This window comes from Hippocampus comes, unplaced genomic scaffold (assembly GCF_001891065.2).
Source record: "Hippocampus comes isolate QL1 unplaced genomic scaffold, H_comes_QL1_v1.1 scaffold67, whole genome shotgun sequence".
Classification (NCBI taxonomy): domain Eukaryota; kingdom Metazoa; phylum Chordata; class Actinopteri; order Syngnathiformes; family Syngnathidae; genus Hippocampus; species Hippocampus comes.
Window position 1 is genome coordinate 1,195,742 of NW_017805221.1, and position 22,632 is coordinate 1,218,373.

General features: G+C 46.0%; 1 protein-coding gene across 6 annotated transcripts; it reads left to right on the forward strand.

The window, feature by feature from the left end:
• Positions 1 to 8: 8 nt before the first annotated feature.
• Positions 9 to 22,241, forward strand: ttyh1 (tweety family member 1). 6 transcript variants are annotated; one of them, XM_019869060.1, is made up of 15 exons: positions 11 to 1,096; positions 5,162 to 5,327; positions 7,998 to 8,227; positions 9,783 to 9,894; positions 12,184 to 12,521; positions 13,453 to 13,548; positions 13,626 to 13,698; positions 15,400 to 15,475; positions 15,648 to 15,703; positions 16,041 to 16,133; positions 16,221 to 16,313; positions 16,504 to 16,643; positions 17,243 to 17,410; positions 20,261 to 20,339; positions 21,364 to 22,241. In XM_019869060.1, the coding sequence occupies exons 2-15, from the start codon at positions 5,193 to 5,195 to the stop codon at positions 21,445 to 21,447; spliced, it is 1,773 nt and encodes a 590-aa protein (XP_019724619.1). In that variant the 5' UTR covers positions 11 to 1,096; positions 5,162 to 5,192; the 3' UTR covers positions 21,448 to 22,241. The 6 variants fall into 6 exon arrangements, with proteins under 6 accessions (XP_019724620.1, XP_019724624.1, XP_019724622.1 ...); XM_019869064.1 differs by having other exon boundaries at positions 12 to 1,096; positions 17,243 to 17,303; positions 21,364 to 21,471; XM_019869061.1 differs by lacking the exons at positions 20,261 to 20,339; positions 21,364 to 22,241 and adding an exon at positions 18,853 to 19,180 and having other exon boundaries at positions 9 to 1,096.
• Positions 22,242 to 22,632: the final 391 nt, after the last annotated feature.

The following is a 22,632-nucleotide window of genomic DNA, read 5'->3' on the forward strand; positions in this document are numbered from 1 at the left end:
ATTTTTTTCTTTTTTTTTTTTCTAGTTTGCTTCTTCCCACCTTTTCAATGCCCCTCCTCAATTCTTCCCAAATCATCACTTCCCCCCACGTGGTCACATGTTCTCCTCCTTGTCACTCTTGTGCAGCCTCCATGCCAAACCGCTTTCATTGTTCACTCCGTCGCCTCTCAGCATCACTCCCTGGGAATCCCCCCCCCTCCCCCCCCGCCTTCTTCACTGCCTTTTCCAACATCCCACCCCTCCCCTGCATTCACCAGAGTGTTTAGCCGCCACTTACACTCATTTAATGTGCATCTCTCGAGTACATTGCTCTCCTCCTTGGCCAGGAGCGCACTGTTTTGCATCTCACATGTGAGCGGATTGCTAAAATTGTCCTGCGCTGTTCCCGCTGTAATCTGGCCAAGCTTCATTCCGCCGCTCCGGATGGAGATTGGTCAAGTTGATGTGGAGTGGGGGGTCGGAATGAGAAGCGGTGCACCAACCCTGACCCAACTCCCGTTAAATCCCCGTTAACAGATTCATTATCTTTGGGCGACATCGTGTTGGGCGTTAAGATACAGAGGGCAGCAGTGAAATGATAGAGAGTCCCCCAGGGGTGTCTCCTCAATCTTAATCACCCCCCACTCTCTCTCTGTCTCTGTCTCTCTCTCTCTCTCTCTCTCTCTCGCTCTCTCGCTCTCTCGCTCTCTCGCTCTCTCGCTCTCTCTCTCTCTTCCTCTCTTCCTCACTCGCCCTCACTGAGAGCTCCTCTCCCATCCATCAACACGAGCGGCTCTCCACTGTCAGCCGACAAGCATACAATTATTGGCTATTTAATATTTCAACAGCTGCCCAAGAATTACTCGCTCGTTCTCTCCTCACCGTTGCGCTCCCACCCCTTCTGCCACATTTTTTTACAAATTCTTTGGCATGTCCTCGAGCTTTTTTGTCTCCTTTTTCTTTTCTTTTTTTTTTTGAATCTCAGCAGGATGTTTTTGCAAGAGCATCAGGCGTTGATTGCTGGCAGTATATTTCTTTGAGTGGGTAAATATTTCATGAGTGGCAGCGAGAAGCGGCAGAACACAAAAAGTGAAGCCTTCCAACGCGACTGTCAGAGGTAAGAAATGGATCAATCTTGCCGTCGCCTTTTTTTTTTTTTTTTTTTTTAATGGCTTTTTATGTCTGACGTGGATGCACTAAATATAAAATCAGTTAAGATCTCATGCCGTCATGCCTATTTTGCAGCCGTCACATCGAATACACGGCTCCTTATATCACTGGAACGGGATGCAGCAAATGCTGCATTGATGCCGATGCGTTCATTGCATCCACTCGTTTTTTTTTAACATTGGTGTGGAGGTGGCGACTATTTTGTGTCTGTCGACTTGCCGTGTCGTACTCTTGTGCACTGATTTGCACCGACTTACTGACTGCGCTCACTTACCTTCGGTCAGCTGCACTCACTTTGAGAGCAGAGCGCGCGCTGTCAGGAGTGGACGTTAAGCACGCAGATGAAAATGGACGTGGAGCGATGCGGATGCCAGGGAAGCTTTGCCTACTAGTCGAAGCATGTAAACACACGAGATGTTCATTAATTTTCCCCAGCTGATGGGAGTGTGTCGTAAGCCTTTCATGCCCTCCTGTAAATTCCGGTCGTGAAAGGTTGTCGTTAAGTGCTGGTTCGTTTTTCTCAGCGTTGACTAATGCGATGTCGGTTGTATGCACATCATTCACATCAGCTGGAAATCTATTCAAACATAATACGCATTCCGCCATAGCTACAAATAGCCAATGCGATGAATTTGTTCCAGGCCGTTTCCCAGGTTGCGTGTCCTCACAAAATGGCCCTTTTCTCCTTTCCATCTGCACATTGAGACATCACGGTGTTTCGGAGTCTCCAGCCGGAGATTTTGCGTGCGCGCATTTCCTCAGGCCGCAGCCATCGGTCAGCGAGCGGGCTCCAAATCACATTTATTCGTCTTCACTCATGCAAGAGGCAAGTTAACGAGATGGCATCGCTTTAACGTGAGGCTATTGGTGTGTGGCAAGCATTGAGTAACTGCTGTTACCCACCGCCCACTTTCACACCTCACGACCATCATCACCTTATTAGGTTGGCCCAATAACTTTCTGAAATGCAGCAAACAGGTCATTCGTACCCACCACTTTTGATTTCTTTTGATACTTTTTTTCAGCTCCCTGATAGGCGTCCACTGCGTGATAAGTGTTGTCGTCCATCATCGGAAATGCTTATTAGCGCATTTCGCTTGGCAGTCATGTAGACGGACAACCTCTGCCTTGGTTAGTGACTCATTCCTTTAGTTCACAATCTGAACAGAAGACAAGAACCATTTTGAACAGATTAGACCTTCTTTCCACCTCTGACACAGAAAGGCTTCTCCCATCTTTCTGGCATCCGTGAAATAGTTCATCGGAGAGTTTAAAGTCTTCTGGTACAAGGTCTAAAGTCGACAATAAAAGGACCGGGTGAAGGTTCCCTCAGAACTTTTCAAATGGCGCCGTGAGCCGAATAGGTTCACCAAGGACTTCTCATCTCACGCTCGGCATTTGTCCAATTGCTTGGACCATAAACGTTGCCCAACACAATCAGGTATAAGCTCAAATAAAACCGCCAATCTTCTGGAAGAGTTGAAACTCCATCCATCCATTTTTTATAGCACTTACCCAGATAAGATGGAGCCAATCAACCCTCTGGAATGGTTGCCAGTCAATCCAACGGCACAGAGAGGGACAACCATTCATGTTCACACCGTCATTTGTGAGTGGGAACTCAACCCACGCTGAGTGAGCCCCGTTACACCATCAGTGACCCAGGAGAAGAAAAGGTCACGACTAAATCAAAATCGAAGAAAGGTACACTCACATGATTCAAATAAAACCGTGGCCTGTGCTTTGCACACTCATCACTCTTTGTGGTGGGCGTTGGATGGAAAGCCATAATAATTTCCACATTTCTCTAGTTGGATACAATTATATTGCAGAGCACATCAACAATAAGCACTTTAAACAATGAGAAGCGTACACTGAAATAGCAGGGCCTGTGATTGGCTGGACACCAGTCGAGAGTGACCCAAAGGTTCGGGTGCAGCTGGGGACCTGTAGTCAAGGCAGAAGCAATGATGACCAGTTGGAAATAGCAGTCGGTATTTGCACAAAACCTGCAAGCTTCTACTATAGAAAGCCAAGAAAATGTCAGGAAAAGCCTACTGGAACACCTGAGCTTTATTTGCGGTAAATCAGCTGCACTTCAAAGGGTGCCAGGTGGTGCTAACATGAGTTTAATTGGTTAATTCTGAACACAACCACATCCCACTTATGAGGGTGTGCATACTTGTGCAAGCCCATCATCTCAGTTGTTTTATTTTACTTCCCCTCTCAAAGACTTAATTTTGTTGAGGCTTAGTTCACATAAATGGTGGAGAAAGTTTTGGAATTAATCTTCATCTCATTTTTTTTTTTTTTTTTAATGATCAACAAAACCTAGCATTTGAACAGAGGTGTGTAAACTTTTCATATCCACTCTACATGTAAAAAAACAAAAAGTTCTGAAATGCTTTGTGAAACCAGATGCCTGTGAAGGGATCAAAGTGTGACTTTCTATGATGGTGGTTTTAAAACGGGCCTAATGAACGGCGCAAACGTAAACCAAAGTTTGCTACCTCACAGCCTTGGCGGGCCTCGGCGTGTTTCCGAGCAGCTTGAAGCGCTCGGCCGCCCAGATAAAAGAATTTTCAGCTTCCATTTTAATAAGTGAAATGGGGCGTTGGCAACAATTTGATTTGTAACAGTTGGGCTGCCGGAACCATTAGGCCCAACAGGCTTATTGAGATGTGCTTAGCGCCGGCCCCATCCGGCCTCTGAGCGAGCTTTTAAACTTCTCATCGAATTTGAATAAGGCAATTGTCACGTCGCCTCGCCATTTGGCTGAATCCAAACTTTTATCTTGGACGGTATTTAACACAAAGACGTGCTGTGTGGATCAGCGGGGAGGGTAAAAAGCATTCTGTGTTGAATATTGACTGTTGTGCCCAATGCATAATGGCCGCCTTGAATGGTTCAATCGAACATTTAGCTTGAAGTAACAGTCTCAAATTGAGGGTTGCGTGCACGCTTTGTACGTAAAGCGCCGCGTGCGCTTTGTGCTGTCCGAAAATGTGCCTTTTCATACGCGGTGACGCTCGTATCAGACGCCAACCAGGCTGTGTCTCAGCAACTGTCCCCCGTCTCTTCCCCTCATCGGATCCCAGTGTGTGTTTTGGCTAACCGGATTTGCCTTTTGTATTTACCCTACTTTCTAGCCCACTTGGGCGGCTTTAAAAGACACCAAGCGCCGAGCAGTAGTCAAGAAGAGAGTCCAAACGCTGCCTTCTGGCATCGTGCTCCGATTGCATTAAATAGTGTTCCTCCTCATGTTCATACATTTGCCGTGGCCCCCTTCAAAGACCCCGTATAGCCCCTATATAAACCATGCTAGTCCACATGGCATACAGTCTGTGCAAAACAAAAACAAAAGCCGTCACGCTTTGTACAAAGTAATACCACTCCGCAGCTTATCATTAGTCTACTCATCTTGTATGAGTTGATGATGTTTCACAAACCAGAAAAAAACAAACCTTATTTGCTCTTCCACTGTCTTCACTGGACATGAGGTCAGGTTTAGTTCTATGTCAGGGAAAGCCTGCTCGAACAGCGGAACTTTATTTTGGGGATAATTAAAGGCACCTGTGCATTTCGTTTGACTTCCCCTCTTAAAAAAAAATGTTGAAGGCCACATTTATTCTGTAAAACGTTTTAAAATGATCTAACGTGGGCTGCTTTTTGTTTCATAAAAGCCCAGCATTTGCAGAGGGCCAGGTAGACTTTTTTTTATATCCACTGTATGTACAGTTCAAGACACTTTAGCACATAATTTTTTTTTTTTTTACCATGTATGACTCCTGTGTGACTGCTGCCGACATGTTGACCCTGGCATCTCTCAGGTGATGTGGCTCTTAAATCATCCGCACTGCGCGCCGCAGGTCGGCGGCTGCCGTGAAGGCTCGCCGCCGACCTCGTCGTCCTCTGGGCTCGGCGGCGCCCTCAGCGGGGCCTTCGGCTCCCCCCGCGCACCACTCGCACTTCACGTCCTAACGACCCTGACACTTCTCTCTCCCTTGTACAGGGTGGACGAGGGCATCCAGTGACGTTGGACAATGGCTGCCATGACGACGGTACCCAGCTATACCCCTTCGCTGTGGGTGCGTATGTGTCACGCTCTCCCTCGGCTGGACCTCACCATGCAGATGAGGGACAACCTCTTTGCCCCTGACAGCTGGGAGTACCAGCAGGTAGTGCATGCGCGCGCGTGGACACACACACACACACACACACACACACACACACACACACACACACACACTTTGCTCCTAAGTCACATACTCTTTGGTGCACTGAAATCATCAAGTTTGCACACACACTGCGGTTTTTGTGATGTCATGCAATCGGTGTTGTATCACGCAAGAAGTCCTTGAATGCAAGTCTAGCTTTCAAATTTTGCAAATTGACTGTCATAGGTGTCGAACGGGTTTGCGTGATGTGTGTAATAAATTCAGAACAGCGAATTACAACCATTTTGTACAAGCAGTGCTAACAATGTACAGATCACTCAATCCTTTTTTTTCCAATAACAAAGGTATCCTCTCACAATATACTGTACATCAATAGTCATGCTTAAAGATGGACAGAACATTATAAAATGAACCTAAAGCCGTTGCCGCCTGTAGGCATAAAAATGTAAGGTACACTGTGATATCCCCCCTCTCCCCCTCCCCCCAACCTGTCCCGTTTGGCTGCTCAGTCATGCAGAATGCTGGATCCGTATGCCTTTTCATGTCGGAACAGCGGCTCGGCTTCTCGTGAGCAATTCTTCAAAACGAGCTTTATTGCCATTACTCCCAGTTGAATGTTGATGTCAAACTGCAGTGGAAACACAACACAAAGAGGTCTTGTATTTAAAACAACCATTTAGATTTGCCTTATACGAAAGTCCGCTAGCTTAATGCTGGCACGGAATGCAAAACGCCATAGATGGGCTAATGAAACTAGCGTCCATGTTGCGTCGTACTCTTAGCAACAGATGTTTGAACACAAATGGTGTAGCAACACGTCAACAGACAAAAGAGCAATACTCACAGGCATATATTAATAAAAGAATACTCTTACTCCGGCCTACTGAGGAGTTCATTTTATATCCGTATGTCTTATACTTGCCCCTGATGGCCAATGAGTGCACACCAGAAAGAGCTGCACATTGAATTAATCATGATGCACCAACTGTTTAATTATTCACACTCTATTTAAGTGTGTTGTTTATGTTTATAAAAGTACAATTCTGAAGAGTGCTATTTTTTTTTTCAAACTCTGACTTACACCATCATTATCCTTCTGAGGGCTGCCTTCCCTCATCCTCCAGCTCGCATAGGATTATTATTATTATTATTATTATTATTTTTTTTTTTATGCTTCTCTACGAGGTCACTTAGCTGCACCTGCTCCTGTGCATGCGCGCAGCCTGCTATCAACTTGCGCGTGAAAATCCCAATTGCCGCTGGCTGCACGGCTCGGAATTTATGCACTTTGCCGTGCATAATATGAGGTCTCGCCCGTCTTAAACAAACTGTCTCACATTGCGTGCTTGTGACTTTTCTGTGGCACAAACGGGAGGATGTGCGTGGCTGTGGTGAGTGGGGGTGTAAAAAAAAAAAAAAAAAAAAAAAAAACGAGGGGGGGGAGAGAGAGAGAGAGAGCAAATGATCCTGCAGAACACAAAGACAAAAGCAACTTAAAGTGCTCTGAGAAGGCAAAGAGAGAGGGAATGACTAATGCAAGGAGGTTGCTGAGGAGAAGTCCGGGGCTGGGGGAGGCTCACAGGGAGTCAGCCAGCGGCAGCAGTGAGAGAGTCGCACTGAATGTGTTTAAGTAGGTCACAGATTATTAATAGAGATTCAGGCGCTGTGGATAGATAGAAAGAAACAAGAGGGGAGAGTGGGGGAGAGAGAAAGGCGGCCGGAGTGTGGGGAAAGCGGGAGGGTGGGAAGAGGAGGAGGATGAGGCAGCGGATGCGGAGGAATGGGTCGGAGTGACAGACGGCCAGATGGATGAGAGGATAATACGGGGAGATGGGCACTGAAAAATGTATTTCAGTAATGTTGACTCGATGACACAAGGCCCGATCAGATGCCTGATATGGCTCGGTGACATCATCCGTCTCCGTGTGATAGCCGACGGCTGCGGAGCGAGCCGCTGGTCACGAGCAAGGACTCAACTTGCTTTTGCACTTGGTGGCGGGGCACCAACCACTTTGGCGGGCTGCCTGCTAGCAAAACCGCACGCCTCTCTCTTAACGTCCGATGCGATTTGAATTACGTTTCGATACCGATCAGCCTGCAGCCCCACCAATGACTCCAATTACATGGCTCAACTTCAAATTTTAATCAGAAATGACTTTATGTGTCCCGAAATGTATTTTTGATGCTGACTTAAAACATTGTCTTTCCTTTTTTTTTTTTCAAGTGCATCTGAGATATTTTCATGTTTTGACTTTAAAAAGAGAAAATTAATTTGTAATGTATAGCTGTGACATTTCATGAAGAAAATTCCACCTGTGGCTGAACCTAACCCTTCATTCATAAATATTACTAGATTACAAATCTTTTTTTGAGGGGAGTGGGGAGAGGGCGTGGACTATTAGAGGGAGAAAATAAATGATGATGATGATGAAGGGATTCACGAGCTAGTTCATTAATATGAGTGGAATTATTGAGTGTGTTAAATTGTAGGACATTATATTCCCTTAAATCTCTTGTGCCTGCTGCTAATGAGGGCCATACATTATATTGTAGGATAAGCAAGATGACTTCATACTTTCATATCTTAAAAAAAAAAATTAACAAAACAATCAAAGGGACATTTTTCACAGCCACCCCGCTCACGTCTTTGATTCTGTCCCTCTCCCTCAGACCCTGCTGGTTTTGTCCAGTTTATCGGCCATCGCCCTCGTTATCTCCCTCTTGGTGGTTCTGTCCTTCCTCATACACTACTGCTGCTGTCACCGTGGCGACCGCGGCGAGGGATCCGAGGAAGAGGAGGAGGACGAAGATGGCAGCACGGGTCACGGCTACAGCGGCAAGAAGGGCCGAGGGATCTGCTGCGTCACGTGGGTGGCCGTGGCGTCGGTCACGCTGTGCTGGTGAGGAGGCGGATGGATGCATGTGTCATTTTTAAAATGCTGTTACCGTGGCGATGCGCTGCCTTGACCCGTTAGATGGGGAGGAAATTTGAATATCGTGGAATTGGGCTCTGATCAATGGGGGGGGGGGGGGTTGGCAGGTTGAAGACATTTCAAAGTTTTGATTCGGAGGAATCCTTGTGATACGCATTCATGGAGATGGAGGAATTCTGAAGAAAGAAAGAACGGTAGAAATCACGTGACCGGAGAAAAAATACATGAGTGCACAATCAGAAGAATTTCATGAAATAATCGAACCGCGTCATGCTGGGATTTGTTTAACTGAATATAAAATCAGAGAGAGTAGTTTGCCACATGCACAATGCAGTCCTGTACTCTGTGTACAGGACTGCATTGACATATTCACACTCCAGCTATTTTCATACAGTGGCTAGAAAAAGTCTACACACTGGGGGGGGTGGAAACAGTGAACGATAATTGGCGACTAAGTGCAGTCCGTACAATATTTGCCCTATAAAAAGTATCCAAAGCAGGAAGTGACATCAGTATGATAGAGTGGCACGTTGACGTCACCAACCACGACGACGACACAGCCGCAAGGCATTTACTTCAGGTTGAGCGGCAGCAGCAAAGCCGTGAATCACATGCTGTCATCGCCTTCATCATCATCAGCAACAGCAGCAGCGCCATAATCGTAATCATGTGCTTTTTTGTTTCTCACCAATGTCACCAGAAACAAGAGGAAGGCCTACTTGACATCTGACTCTCATGTTGTGCTGCTCTTTGCCAACCTCGACCCGTGACATGATGACACACATACGATATATTAATTTGCTTAACAACACTTCTGTTTCAGAAGGAAGCAAAAGTCACATCAGTGAAAAGGCATGGGCAGAATTCTGTAACAATAATACATTGTGTTAATCCTCTGAGCTCTATGACCACCATTTATATCTATCTTTTAGATCTATCTATTGATGTACATCCTAGTGATGTCATCAGATGCAAACTTCACATGCGGTCTCCCCCTCATGGAGTTTTAATTGAGGCTGGCTCCCCTATACAGATGGTGGCTTTTTCGTCTCTGCTAAGAAAAAAAAACAGTCTCAGTGATTTCAAGTAACGTTTGCATTGGGCGGCTCGCAATGCACAAAACACACAGGCAGACGTTTCTCCCTTCAGATCCCCCCCTCGCCCGCCCGTTTTGTAATCTGGGTCACATTCTATGGGAGATTGGGTCATACCATTCGTCTGTGGTCGGAGGGGATTTGATGAACAGCTGGCCCGAGTCTTAATCTGAATATTTGAATAAGAGAATGGTGTGTAAACACGCTGCGGTTAAAATTTCCATTGCTGTCCTTCAAATGGGCTTTTTAATTCTCGGCGTTGTCGTTTGCGCGTTCACCAAGACATATCGCATCCTTGCCATCTCATTCGTTTCAAATGTACAGTCACGCATTGCTCTCCACGCCTCTGCTATCTGCTCGCACGCATCCCACAGTCTTTTCACGTTTCCTCTCCCCCCTTCCTTCTCCTCTGCCTCCCTCTTTTGCAGTGTTGCCATAGGCATCGGTTTCTATGGCAACAGCGAGGCTAATGATGGGATGTATCAGTTGACCTCGTCTCTTCTCACAGCCAATTACACGCTAGCTTCCATCGATTTGCTGGTGAGTGGTGCTCTCTGCAAGTAAAATGTCATGCAGAATCCCTACGCGGCTTCGCGCTGCTTGCAGTTGTGTGTGTGTGTGTGTGTGTGTGTGTGTGTGTGTGTGTGTGTGAGAGAGAGAGAGTGAAAATGGCATACAAATGTCGCTCTGATTGATTTTCCCCTCCTGGTCAAACAGCGGTTAGTGTGTCACTTTGCTAATTGTCCTCCTTCCGGAGCAGTCTGTGAATTTTGCAGGTCAGTCAAATCCGATGGTGGATGATGAATTTGGTACCTGGTCTTTCAGTGGGGACTTACCCAACTTCACCCAAATCTCATTACCACCATTATCATGTTGCAGTTAAACTGTGATCCAGGGACATGACTCAAGTGTGAATTTGTGTGTGTGTGTGTGTGGGGGTGGGGGGGTTGTTTTGTTTCTTTTAAGGAAAATTTAACCTAAGGTATAGTCGGGATAAGAAGTGAGACAGATATGTAAGGATTTCAAATATATACCTCACAGCCAAGTCTAATTTGAGTAACTGGGGACAAGCAACAAATGCTATTTTTTCAGTGTTCAATGTAGTTTCAGTTCATCTTTGAAACTGTGTGTTAAAACAATGCACTCAGATCGACGTGAGGGACATCTCATTTGATTTAAAATAAACATGTCTTAGCATGAATCTTATGTCACGTTCATACATTTTCTTCCTCGGGGATGCAAATAGCGCCAATTTGATTGAAACCCCCCCAACCTTAGATGGGCCGGGACTACTGATTGTGAAGACTCTGGACGGATTAGATTGAAATGGCAACACATCGAGGCTGCAGTCTGATTTGACAAAATCATCGAACATCCACATATACTCTCAGCAGTACAGCTGCAGTGAATCAACATTTAGAACATTGATTGCCACAAAAACAGTTGTCAAAATATTGTGTCAAGAAGGAGCCACTTTTAAAAGCAGTTGCACGGCAAGAAAAGAAATGGAACTGCGCTGAATGTTTTATGACCTTCAGGAACACCGGGTGCAGGTACTGCTGATCCGATCTGATAAGCACTGTTAGGGGGATGCTCTGCTCCACTTAAAAACACACGCACTCACTGAGGTAAAAAGTTGACTTCTTCATTAACTCTCTCACAGTATATAAATGCCTTAATACACCCACACATAAAAAGAGCTTTCAGATAAAAGGAAAAGAAAAACAAACTGGAACTTGAGTGCCTTGACTCACATCAGCAGTTGTCCAGCTCAATTGTGACATGTAGTTGGATAGCGATAGCTAGCTATGCCGATACCCCGTAAAATACATCTGCCCTCCAAATAGTCCACTGGTGTGTGGCAGGTTTAGAGCACCTCGTTGTTGGCCCTGAGTGCATGCTGGTCACACAGAGAAAGGCAGAGTAGTGATGAGGGAGAACCTTTTTCATTTATTATTAATAAAAGGTGGCACAGTGATCGACTGGTTCGCACGTCGGCCTCACAGTGCAGAGGTGCAAGGTTCGATTCCGGCTCTGGCCCTCCTGTGTGGAGTTTGCATGTTTTCCCCGTGCCTGCGTGGGTCTTCTCAGAGTTCTGCGGTCTCCTCCCACATTCCAAAAAACATGCACGGTAGCTTAATTGTTTACTCTAAATTGTCCCTAGGTGTGACTGTGAGCGCGAATGTTTTTTTTTTGTCTACAGTGTGTGTGAGACCTGCGATTGGCTGGCAACCGGTTCAGGGTGTCCCCCGTCTACTGCCAGAAGACGGCTGGGATAGGCTGCGGCACGGCCTCGACCCTCGTGAGGATAAGCGTATTAGAAAATGGATGGATGGATTCATTTTAAAAGTCCAATTTGATAGTCAGAGAGTAGACCAGTGCTTCAAGCTGGTATGGCTTCTTTCGAGTGCCTCGTTATTGTGGCGTGGGAAAGCCTCCTTGATGATCCGGTAGGATATTGTCCATTCACCGGACACTTAAAACCAGGGGTGTCCTCGCAGTTGTCGTACTAGGTCCTTCCATAACAAAAGTCATCCAAGTGGACCTTTATAGAGCTTGTTTTCTGCACTTGGAACGGATTACCAATACCCAAACTGTTTTCATAATGTTGGAAGCATACAATAGTCCCTCAGGTCATCAGGAAACACTAACCTTGTGTCTCGAGACTTTTGTTTGTGTTGCGAATGTGTTAGGCAACTGAGTGAAGCACTTCAGGCATACTTGCGGTTCAGACAGAGGAGGACCTTCACTTGTCTGTCCCAGATCCGACCACAACTTAAGTGCATCCCAAATTTACGGTTTACTCACATCCTCCTCCTCCCTTTCCAGATTTCGGACACAATCAATGGTCTGCAGCTGTCCGTCTCGGGCCCGCTGACCACAATGGAGGAGATGTTTACGGGCAGCAAACCCTTCCTGGTTTCCACGCGGAACTGCCGGCGGTTATCCGAAAACGTCATCAACCTCCTCTCCTCCATCTCTGCGGCTCGTTCCGGCTTGGACGTGGGGCCGGGGAACGACAGCGGCGTCAGCGGTGCCTCCATCATCCCTCTGACCCCGGTGCCGCCCTCGGTGGCCCCCACGGTGGCGCCGTCGGGCGGCCTGATGCCCGGCCCCTTTTCACCTGGCTGGGCGGCCAACACCTTAATGATGAATGAGGACTACAGGTGAGGGGAACACGAGCAAGGGTATAATCGTGTGGGATTTGCCATTAGTGTAGATATTTCGGAGTATCTATCCATCCATCCATTTCCTGACCCGCTTATCCTCACAAGGGCCGCGGGGCGTGCTGGGGCCTATCTCAGCCATCTTCGGGCAGTAGGCGGGGGACACCCTGAACCGGTTGCCAGCCCATCATAGGGCACACAGAGACGAACAACCAGCCGCACACACACTCACACCTCGGGATAATTTGGAGTGTTCCATCAACCTGCCACGCATGTTTTTCAAATGTGAGAGGAAAGCGGAGTACCCGCAGAAAACGCACGCAGGCACGGGGAGAACATGCAAACTCCACACAGGAAGGCATAGCCTTCATTATTTTTCAGTAAAAATTTTGCTTTGGCGCCATCTTGATATCTACCAACATGTTGAAGTGAGTCGAAGAGCTTCATGTCGTGCTTTGCCGCCATATTGTGGCATTACAGCAAAACATTGCATAGTCCAGATCCTTCATTTGCAAATTCAAAGATTTTTTTTGGGGGAGGGGGGGGGGTTGAGAGCGGAGATAATGGCTTGAATTTGAAGCCTCATTTTATTCCTTTTTAAAAGTCATACTAAATTCTTTTTAAGAATCCAAACAAACCACACAAATGTGTTGTTTCTTCATTTGGTTTTGTGGAAGTCCATTAAAAACTTTGCTTCCGCGTTTAACCGCACATGAATGCTTCGGAATCATTGAACAAATCATTTATCCATCTCACGAGTGTGTCTTCACATAAACAAACCACACACGCGCATACACACAGAGGAGAAATGGTGCAGCCCTTCCCCACAACATCCTCACCACACATTCCTCTCATCAGGAACGGAAGCGCTGTGTTTGGCTGTCTTCGCTAACCCTAAAATGGAAAATCTGTTTTGCTTTGTTTTTTTTAGGTGGTTGTCATACGTCATGCTGCTACTGCTGGACCTCATTGTGTGTCTGTTCATCCTGCTCGGATTGGCCAAGCAAGCACGATGGCTGCTTATTTTGTGCGTAAGCCGTCACATTTCTGTCTTCGTCCACGCGCGTGTCCTCCTGACGCGGGCGTTTACGCTATTCCCTGCAGGATGACGGTGCTGGCGTGGCTGGCTCTCTTCCTAAGCTGGGGCTCACTGGGCTTGGAGACGGCCACCGTGGTGGTGAGTGGGCCCCGTAGTGCACGAGTTGAGCGAGGAGATGGTGGGCACGTAATGCCGACAGAGGTGGCAAAAATACTCACGCGGTGCACAAGTCGAAGTACAGATACTCGGTGACATGCATTCCTGATTGGGACGTACAGTACAAAAGAAACAAACAAAAACAAAACATTTCTTTTGTTTTCATCTATCAGTGCGGCCCGGTACCAACTGGCCCCGCAGATCGGCACGGGGGGAGGGGCGCATGTGACCCCGGGGAACATTGCTTATGCTTGTCTGTTTTGCCGTGCTAGAATAAAGTGTAATTGAACATCTTTTGAACAATATCCAGTACAAAATATTTGTTAAGTACATATCACTTGTATTTAACCTTTGGCATAAAATGGATTTGTTTAGTTCGGTCAAATTTTGATTCAATATGATTTCATGATTTCGTTTTTTTTTTTTTTTTTTTTAACCCTGATGGCATGCCCAAGCGCAGCCAGCGTGTAAGCTATCTGCACCCATTGTGTCGAACCGAGAACCTCGGAGGGAGCGCCGCAGCGATGGCGGAGCACCAAAAAGACAGGGGAAAAAAATGGAGCAGCAATTAAATATTCAATGCGCGTGTTCACGAGCAGCGTCTCCGAGCAAAGCGTGCCCCGGTGGATGCGTGGGCGTTTGGCTCGGAGACGCAACGACGGAAGATGAAGGGAAGCGCTCCGAGCGGGAGCGCGGGCGGAGGGAGGACGAGTTGGAAAGGTGGCGGAAGACGGCTTCCTGTCTCTCTTCTCGTGCCCTTTGGGGATTTCGCTCGGATCAAACACAAAAGTGGCATCAGCGCCATCCAGTCAGAGTGAAACTCACAAACGGGAGGAAGGAAGTCGTAACCTTTTTTGACATGAGTTGGTAACAGCGCGCAGAGGGAGCTTTTCCAGCTTTCCCCTTGAAAGAATGTGTCAAGAGGCCAAATAGTGGCTGTTTTTCTGCTCTGCTGCCTGTTTTGTGTCACTCGGAGCTGGTGGGAGATGTCCCAAAGCCTGTTTTGTCCACACAGAGACGCTCTGTCTCTGGCTCGTGAGAAGGAAACAAAGGGTTCGCTGTGGGCCCGGCCCAGTTTATTCTGTCCTCCGTGGCCACTTTGACGCGCCAGGTTGGGCTTGCTTCTCTCTGGGACTATCGCTCCCTCTTCTGGTGAGTGCATCCAGCTGGGAGCGGCACGATACTCCACAGCAGCCTTTGCCCAGCCGATTGGGGTACATTCAAAACATCTTCCAGCACGTCACCAAGCAAAAATGCGACAAATCTCGTAATCGTCTTTCCTCGTTGAAATAATCGCAAATCCCAAAGAAAATCAAAAAAGGAAAATAGCACTGTATAATAAAAAAAAATCAGTCATGTCACAAGTCAAATGAATGAAAAGTGAAATTGTTTTTGTCATATTTTGTGCTTCAAAATATGGACATTGTGCTGCTGCTTCTGCTGTGTACGCCATATGTGAATGGCAAGATATGAGATGCTGGTGCAGGTTTATTGAGAGCAGCAGCATTGCGTCAATTTGTGGCCGCGTGCCATCTGCATCCTGTCACATATGTCAAGAGGCAAGTATGTCACTCGGTCAGCGTGCCTGCTATCGTCTCTCTGACTGTACGCTCCCTCCTCTGCTTCCTTGTTTGACCTTCTTTTTTTTTTTTTTTTTTTTTTTAACCCCGCTTGCTTTGCCAGGCCCTCAGCGACTTCTGCACCGATCCAAACACGTTTGTGCTCAACTCCACAAACTTCAACACGGGAACCAGCTCAGGTACCCATTGCCAACCCCCTCACCACACACACACACACACACAAAATGGTGGTTGTTGTCGTCGTCCCCCTCGGCCGCCATGCAACTGTGCCCACATCAGCAGAACGGTGTATGATGATGCTGGATAATCCCACATGACCTCCTTTGTGTTCTCGCTCTGTTTGCCGCTCAGATGTGCTGGATTATTACCTGACCTGCAGCCGACGCATGAACAGTCCGTTCCAGCAGGTACCAAGGCTTCTGCCTCCGTCGTATAGAACACACATGCATGAGCTACACTTGCACAACCTAATCAGAGCCAATAAGATGTATCCAGAATTCCGCCTTTACAAATAGTTATCATTAATTGGTGTGGATCATGTCACGAAATCGGGTTAAGATAAGGACAATCCATCGGAATACATGGCCATGCATTTTGAGTTATCGCTGTAAAAGCCGAATTTTTAATACGGCTCTTACTTGATTAGATTCAAGTGTACTTACTGTTTGTGTCACTTGGGTGTAATGTCATAGCATACTGCTTGGGTGCGATGCTCGTCAATAAATCTCCCTGCTCTGTCTTCAGCTCCTCACCCAGTCGCAGAGGGCGCTGTCCAACATCCACACACACCTTTCCAGCGTGGAACGTAACGCCCTCACACCGTTCCCCAAAGCCGAGGTGGGTTTGAGTCATCCTGGGGGAGAAAAAAAAAACGTCGTTCATGTCACTGTATTGATTTCCCCTCGCGGGACACTTTACTTGCAGAAATCACTCAGGGATGTTCAACAGATTCTCAACAGCACAGAGGGCAACTTCCATCAGCTGGTGGCGCTGCTCAACTGCCGAGGCCTCAACAAGGTACGAAGCAGCGGCGGGCTGTGATATCTGGCCGCTCAGTGGTGACTTAATCCACCTCTTCGTACCACCGCAATCGCAACGTTGCAATTCTAGAAACCAATTAATACGGCACAAAAACACATGATCACATCATGCACCTGTTCCACGTACATGATGGGTCAACATTGATTCGAACATGTCCGTCCCGCAGGACTACATCGACTCACTGAAAGGCCTGTGCTATGACGGGATGGAGGGGCTGCTATACCTCTCCCTATACTCGTTCCTCTCGGCTCTGGCCTTCACTGCCATTCTTTGCTCTCTGCCCGGTGCCTGGAGGAGTTTCCCAAGGTGAGGGAGGAAGACCCCAAAAAAAAAAAACCAAAACAAAAAAACATCCACCTACTGTTACTCCGGGTGAGAAGTTTATTCTCGATGCTGCTACTGCACATGATTTTTAACCTTCTTCCCAACTGCCACAGTTTGAATCTGTGTCAGTCAAGAGGAAGACGTTAGGTGAGGTAAATTGTCTCCAGGGGAGATGAAACCCATGCGGTAACTTACATTTTAACAGGTAAGCTGATTCCAATATAGATGTGGTGGAAATTCCAACAGAGTTAATTCACATGGTCTGGCTGGGACTGGTTGGTGAATTGACTTTTCTGTTGAAACGCTGAAATGGTGAGCACCTTGTTAGCTCCTAGCCGGCCAACCGTTAGAATTTGCTCACTTACTGCGACGACTCCATCAAAGATTTTGGACATACCTGTGAGAAAATGTTTTCCACACGCCCCGTGGAGGAGGTTTGGTTACCAGTCAATAATGCAAAGCCAAAGACGCCAAGACTAAAAATGACTCTTGATGTTACGTCTTTATCCACCTTCTCGATGTTCGCCATCCATCCTCACACATCTCCATCTTTCTCTCTTCCATGGGCGCCGTTTGGCCAGTGATTCGGAAGAGTACGAGGACTCGGACAGCGAGAGTGAGGACCCCTTCACTTCCCATCAGGCACGTAGACAGACGGCCTCGGGGTCTCAGCGCGGGGCCATGGCCCCCTTCTATAATTACCCGGGGGCCGGGTGGACACCCCCCTTTTCTAGCGCACCGCCCCTCCCGTGAGTAACACCAGACACACGGACACGCAGACAGACAGACAGACAGTCAGACAGACAGACGGAAGCTTCCAGATGTTGCAGGAGAGTCCATCATACAAATCACATGTAGACTTGCATATTATATACCTACCAGCCACAATATTAGATACGCTTGCACAATCTAATGAAATCCAATTGAAGAGGTTTATAAAAGGTTGGCTGTAATTTGCATCGGTGTAAAACAGCTCTCTGTCTCTCTCTCTCTCTCTCTCTCTCTCTCTCTCTCTCTCTCTCTCTATCTGTCTCTGTCTGTCTGTCTGTCTGTCTGTGTAGCTAGCCACCAAGGTACCTAGCTGGCCAACCTCCTAGCTAGCTAGCTAGCTAGTAAGCCATTAATCTATTTTGCTATTAGTAGTTGTAGTAGTAGTACAAGTATTGATAGTAGTTGTAATAGAAATAGTACAAATTATAGCTGTTTTAGATGTAGTAGATATCATCACAGAAACAGTAGTGGAAGTAGTAGACATAGTATTGGAAGTAGAATTAGTAGTAGAAGTCCAAGTGGTCGACAGGTAGCATTGGAGGCAAAAATATTGGTGGTAGAAGCAGTAGGAGTTGTGGTAGATGTAGCAGAGGTGGTAGTTGTGTTCAAAATAGAAAAAAATAGTATATAGTATAGTAGGAGAAAAAGTTGTTGAGGCAGAAGTAGTAGAAAGTGTAGTAGAAGTACCTGTTGTAGTGCCGGTATGGGTAAAATTGTAGGAGTAATGGTTGATAACCATATTGACATAATGGCTATTTTTCTGATGATGAAAAGATACAATATAACAGTAGGGGAGGGTGTATTAAAGTAAAAATAGTAGTAGTCGTCGTAGTGATGGTAGAAAGTAGTCTTAGAAATTGTCCAAGTGGAAATCGTATTGTAGATAGTCGAAGTAGAAATCATAGTCGTAGTGGTGGTAGAAGAAGTAGAAAACCATCCGACCATCCCCGTGAGGGCATATTCCACCACTGCAATCTACAACAGCAATCAAAGCTCTCCGGCTGAGCGTTACAGCATTCACTTTTTATTTTTTTTCCATCCAGCTCTTTTATTGGATCTCAGTGGACTGTGCAGGTGTATCTAATGTTGCATCCACTCGGTCTGCATTTCAATTCCACGTCCCTCCTTCATCATATCCAAGTTTGACCGTAACCAGGACACACAAGAGGCAGTCAGTGAGCCTTGGCACTCTCCGACACTACCATGCGCTTTTCCACACGCAGCCCTAGTTGCTCCTCCGCAGACAGACAGATATACAGACAGGTCAACACGGACGCCAGTGTAGACAGAGGAGCGGACACAAATGCAGAGGCCTGTCTGTCTGTCTGTCTGCCCGTGTTTCTGTCCAATTCGTCCGTCTGTCTCAAGTGTTTTCCGGACAGACCACGCAGGCCCGCCATTTTTTTTCCCTTCACCCCAGACTCGAAATTCCGGCGTCACAATCTCCACATAGTAAGACCACTGCTGTGTTTTTTGATGGGGATTCGGGGAGGGAGTGGGGGTAAATTGGCAAGGAAACCCGAGTAGGTACCGACCTTTTCTACCCTCCGCATCACTCGTCATCACTTGTCTCTTCACTGTGATCTCTCCTGGCCTTTTTTCTCATCGTGACTCCTCACACCTCTAACATCTTTTGTTAAGCGCAGTCCCACGACGGAAAGCCGTTGGATTCCATGTACTAGTACACTGTCCTCACCACTAAGATAATTCAGGGCGTTGCTACAATGACTTTGTCTTACTGCTGTGTAGCTAGTAAGCTGCAGCACTGAATTGCCTTCCCAGTGTGGATATGGAACAAATGCTCCAATGGCTTTCCATGTAATAGACTCACTGCAGGCCACCACATTAGGGACAGCTGTGCAATCCAGTGACAGTGTCTCGCATTGTCCTGTCAGATTCAAAACATCTCTCAATGTGACACGGGGCAGTTTTGCATCAGGAGAATTTGAAAAATACACCCTACTACTATCAATTCAAAAGTTTGGGGGTCACTTTAATTTTTTTTTTCCACGGCACATTAATAATGTCAGATTTGTATTTACTGAGCTGAGGAAGATGAACACATTTTACAATTGTACAGTCTGGTGAAATATGCAGTTGAATCGTCCTTTCGGACATCCAGGAGGATGAGTTTTTAATTTTCTGTCTGTCGCTACACGTCGCTGGTATAGCGAAATGAACAAAGACAGGCGATTTGAAAAATCGGACCAATTACCTGAAATGAAATCGGATGACTGGGGATCACTGTTCCAGACTGCATTTCTGTTTCATTCAGAGAGACAGTGCTTTTCTTTCAAAAAGAAGGACAATTCGAAGTGACTGCAAACTTTTAAACGATGTCATTTCATCAAACGAGATCAAAAGCGAAAATGGGAAACCAGAGAGAGCGGAAGCAACAAGGAAGGTCTACTTTGCTTTCTTAAAACAAAGTTAGAGTTAACATGGAATTGGATGTGATTGGACTGCGCAGGTCGACCTAAGTGGCACTAACATGCAACAGTAACCAGTGGGAGTGCTTTCCCCAAAACTTTTTTTTCCCTCTCTCTCTCTTTCTCTCTTCCCCCATCACGCATTCACTAGCACGGCAACCGAAATGCTTGCACCTCCAGTCAGGAACGGAGATGCACGCCTACTGAAAGCGAGCGAGAGGGAGAGAGCGGGAGCTGTGCTTTGTGCGCTTGATCTCTAACCGCTGATTCTCCCTCTTCCCTTTTTTACCTGCCCTCGACTCCTGTGCCACCGTCTCCCGTCTCTCTCGACGTGTCTTCTTCATTCTCCATCCCTCCTCCTCCTCCTCCCCTTTGTCTCTTTCTACTCTCTCTACGCAGGACTCCAAACGTTTCCTCCAATGGCAACCCTGGCTATGAGAGCCTCCCCTTGACTGACAGGCAGTCCCCACCCCCCTCTGTGAGTTCCTCTGTTCTTGTGTGTGCCATTTTATCATCATGCTCGTCGCCGACTAGTGCAGGACTAGGGAAAATTTTGTTCCACCGGAGCTCATTTCACGTCACTTTTTTTTTTTTTTTTGTTCCCCCTCAAACCGCGCATGAACTTGAACTCTATTCAGGGTTTGAGGCCTGCCGCGAATATTCCCGAGTACTTGATGTCCCCTGTGGTGGGGCAAAGCACTACGTTGGGCTAAATAAAGATCCTCAGCTCACTTCAACGTAGTTTCTTGGTACCAAGCTACCACAAGATGATGGCAAAGCACAAAAAAAACGCAAATACCAGAGGGTGGTTTGGAAAAAAAAAAAACAACATGAATATGTGACTTTGTGAATGTCAGACCACAAATATGCCGCAAATAGTCACAATAGCAAAAATCCACGTACAACACATTTTTGGTGCCAAGAAAGTTTCAGGGTATTTTGATGTCGCTGAATCTGAAAATATTTCTTCCAATTTGGTTGTAGTTTTGAAGTATTTGAAGTGCCAATAATTCCCAAATTATGACTTTGGTATTCTCTTTATGCTCCAATTTTGATATATTAATTGTAAAAATATCAGTACCTCAAAAAAAAATAGAGCCAATTCAACGAACAGATGGCATCGGAGATTTTTTAAAAATGGGAGAAAAAAACAAAACGTTTTTAACCCTCCCACCCCAAAAAAACGGGATTCAACCACCCATGACCGTTTCCCTTGTTTTTTTTTTCAAATGAAAGAAGCCTGTTTTTAAGTATTGAGGGGAAAATACAAATAGGCAATTTCCATGGGTCCTACTTTACTCACAAAAAGTTTGGGATGTTGCTCACGGGTCGTATGTCCCCCAACCCTACATTAGTAGACTGGTGTGCGTGCTGCGGGGGGGCTGTTTACGACATGAAATAACCTGCGTTTTCTGGCAAAAGGCCGTCAGCTGTTGTGGCGTGTTCATGGATTCCAGATGACATTGGCGTGTTTGAATGACACCTGTGTTCTTTTTCCGCAGTACTCTCCCAGCATGCTGACTGGTTACGGGGGAAGTCAATCGCACCCTAACCCCGCCCATTCGAGGAACCTGTATTCACGTTGATAACTATTTTTCTTTTCTTAGGAAATGTATAGAAGAAGAAAACAAATGTTTAGTTTTCATATGAATGGACACTTTAAAAGGAACGGAAACTAATTTTAAAGAAGCAAAACGATGGCTTTAGTGTTGCGTATAAGGAGGCTATCACAGAAGTGTATTATTCCGACAATTCTGATGATTAGAAGCACTTATTTAAAAAAAAAAAAAATGGAGCAGGACTAAAAATAACTGTGGGCACGCCGGTAGGATGTGAAACCAAACCCTCCCCTTGTTTGTCCAAACTGTGTAAGCTGTGAACAGTGGTGAGGCACGTGGAGAATGTTATTGACGTGACTACATGATGTAGTTTTTATATTCTTCAATGTATCACCCATTTATTTGAAAGTTGTTTTATATACATATAAATATAAATATGAAACTGTTGTAGAAAAAGCACTGGCACGTAGCAACAAAGCACATTTTTTTTTCTGTCAATGGTTATGCAGTTCCCCCTTACTTGCTATATATTTTTTATTATTACTTTTTATAGGTGGTAATTCTGTATTTTCTGTGTATTACCTGAATGGTACTGAGTATATCTCACTGTCTATATATCGGAAGAATAATCATTTCTCTTTAAAAAAAAAAAATAATAATAATCACCACGGTTGAGGGCTACGAGACCCTTCTTTGAACGGAGAACCCTTAAAGAACAGCAGCAACAGCGGGTACAGAGCAATAAAACTAATGTACAGTGGATATAGAAAGTCTACACATCCCTGTTCAAATGCCAGCTTTTTGCCATGTAAAACAAAAAAGAGGCAAGATAAATCATTTCAAAAATGTTGTCCCACTTTGAATGTGACCTCTAACAAACACATACAATTACTGTAAACGAGAGAGAGAGAGAAAGAGAGAGAGAGAGAGAGAGAGAGAGAGAGAGAGAGATGTGTATATATATATACTGTATATCCGAATTAGGGTGTGCACATTTTTGCAACCACATAATGTCATTTGGTTTTGCTTACCCTCCCAATCAGATTTCGCTTTGGCCACAATGGTGGTCAAAGTTTCGAAATGGATTTATTTTGCACTCATTTTTTTTTTTAGATCTCAAAAGCCTGCCGTTTGAACAGGGGTGTGGAGACTTTTTCTATCCGCTGCAGAGCACAGCATTGGGTCTCTGCAATTGTTTTTTTTTTTTTGTGT

Coding starts and splice junctions, on each gene's coding strand:
- ttyh1 (XM_019869060.1), top strand. CDS start 5,193: ATGGCTGCCATGACGACGGTACCCAGCTATACCCCTTCGCTGTGGGTG. Junction 13,549..13,625: donor GCACGATGGCTGCTTATTTT/GTGCGTAAGCCG, acceptor TATTCCCTGCAG/GATGACGGTGCTGGCGTGGC. Junction 17,411..20,260: donor TCTAGCGCACCGCCCCTCCC/GTGAGTAACACC, acceptor CTCTCTACGCAG/GACTCCAAACGTTTCCTCCA.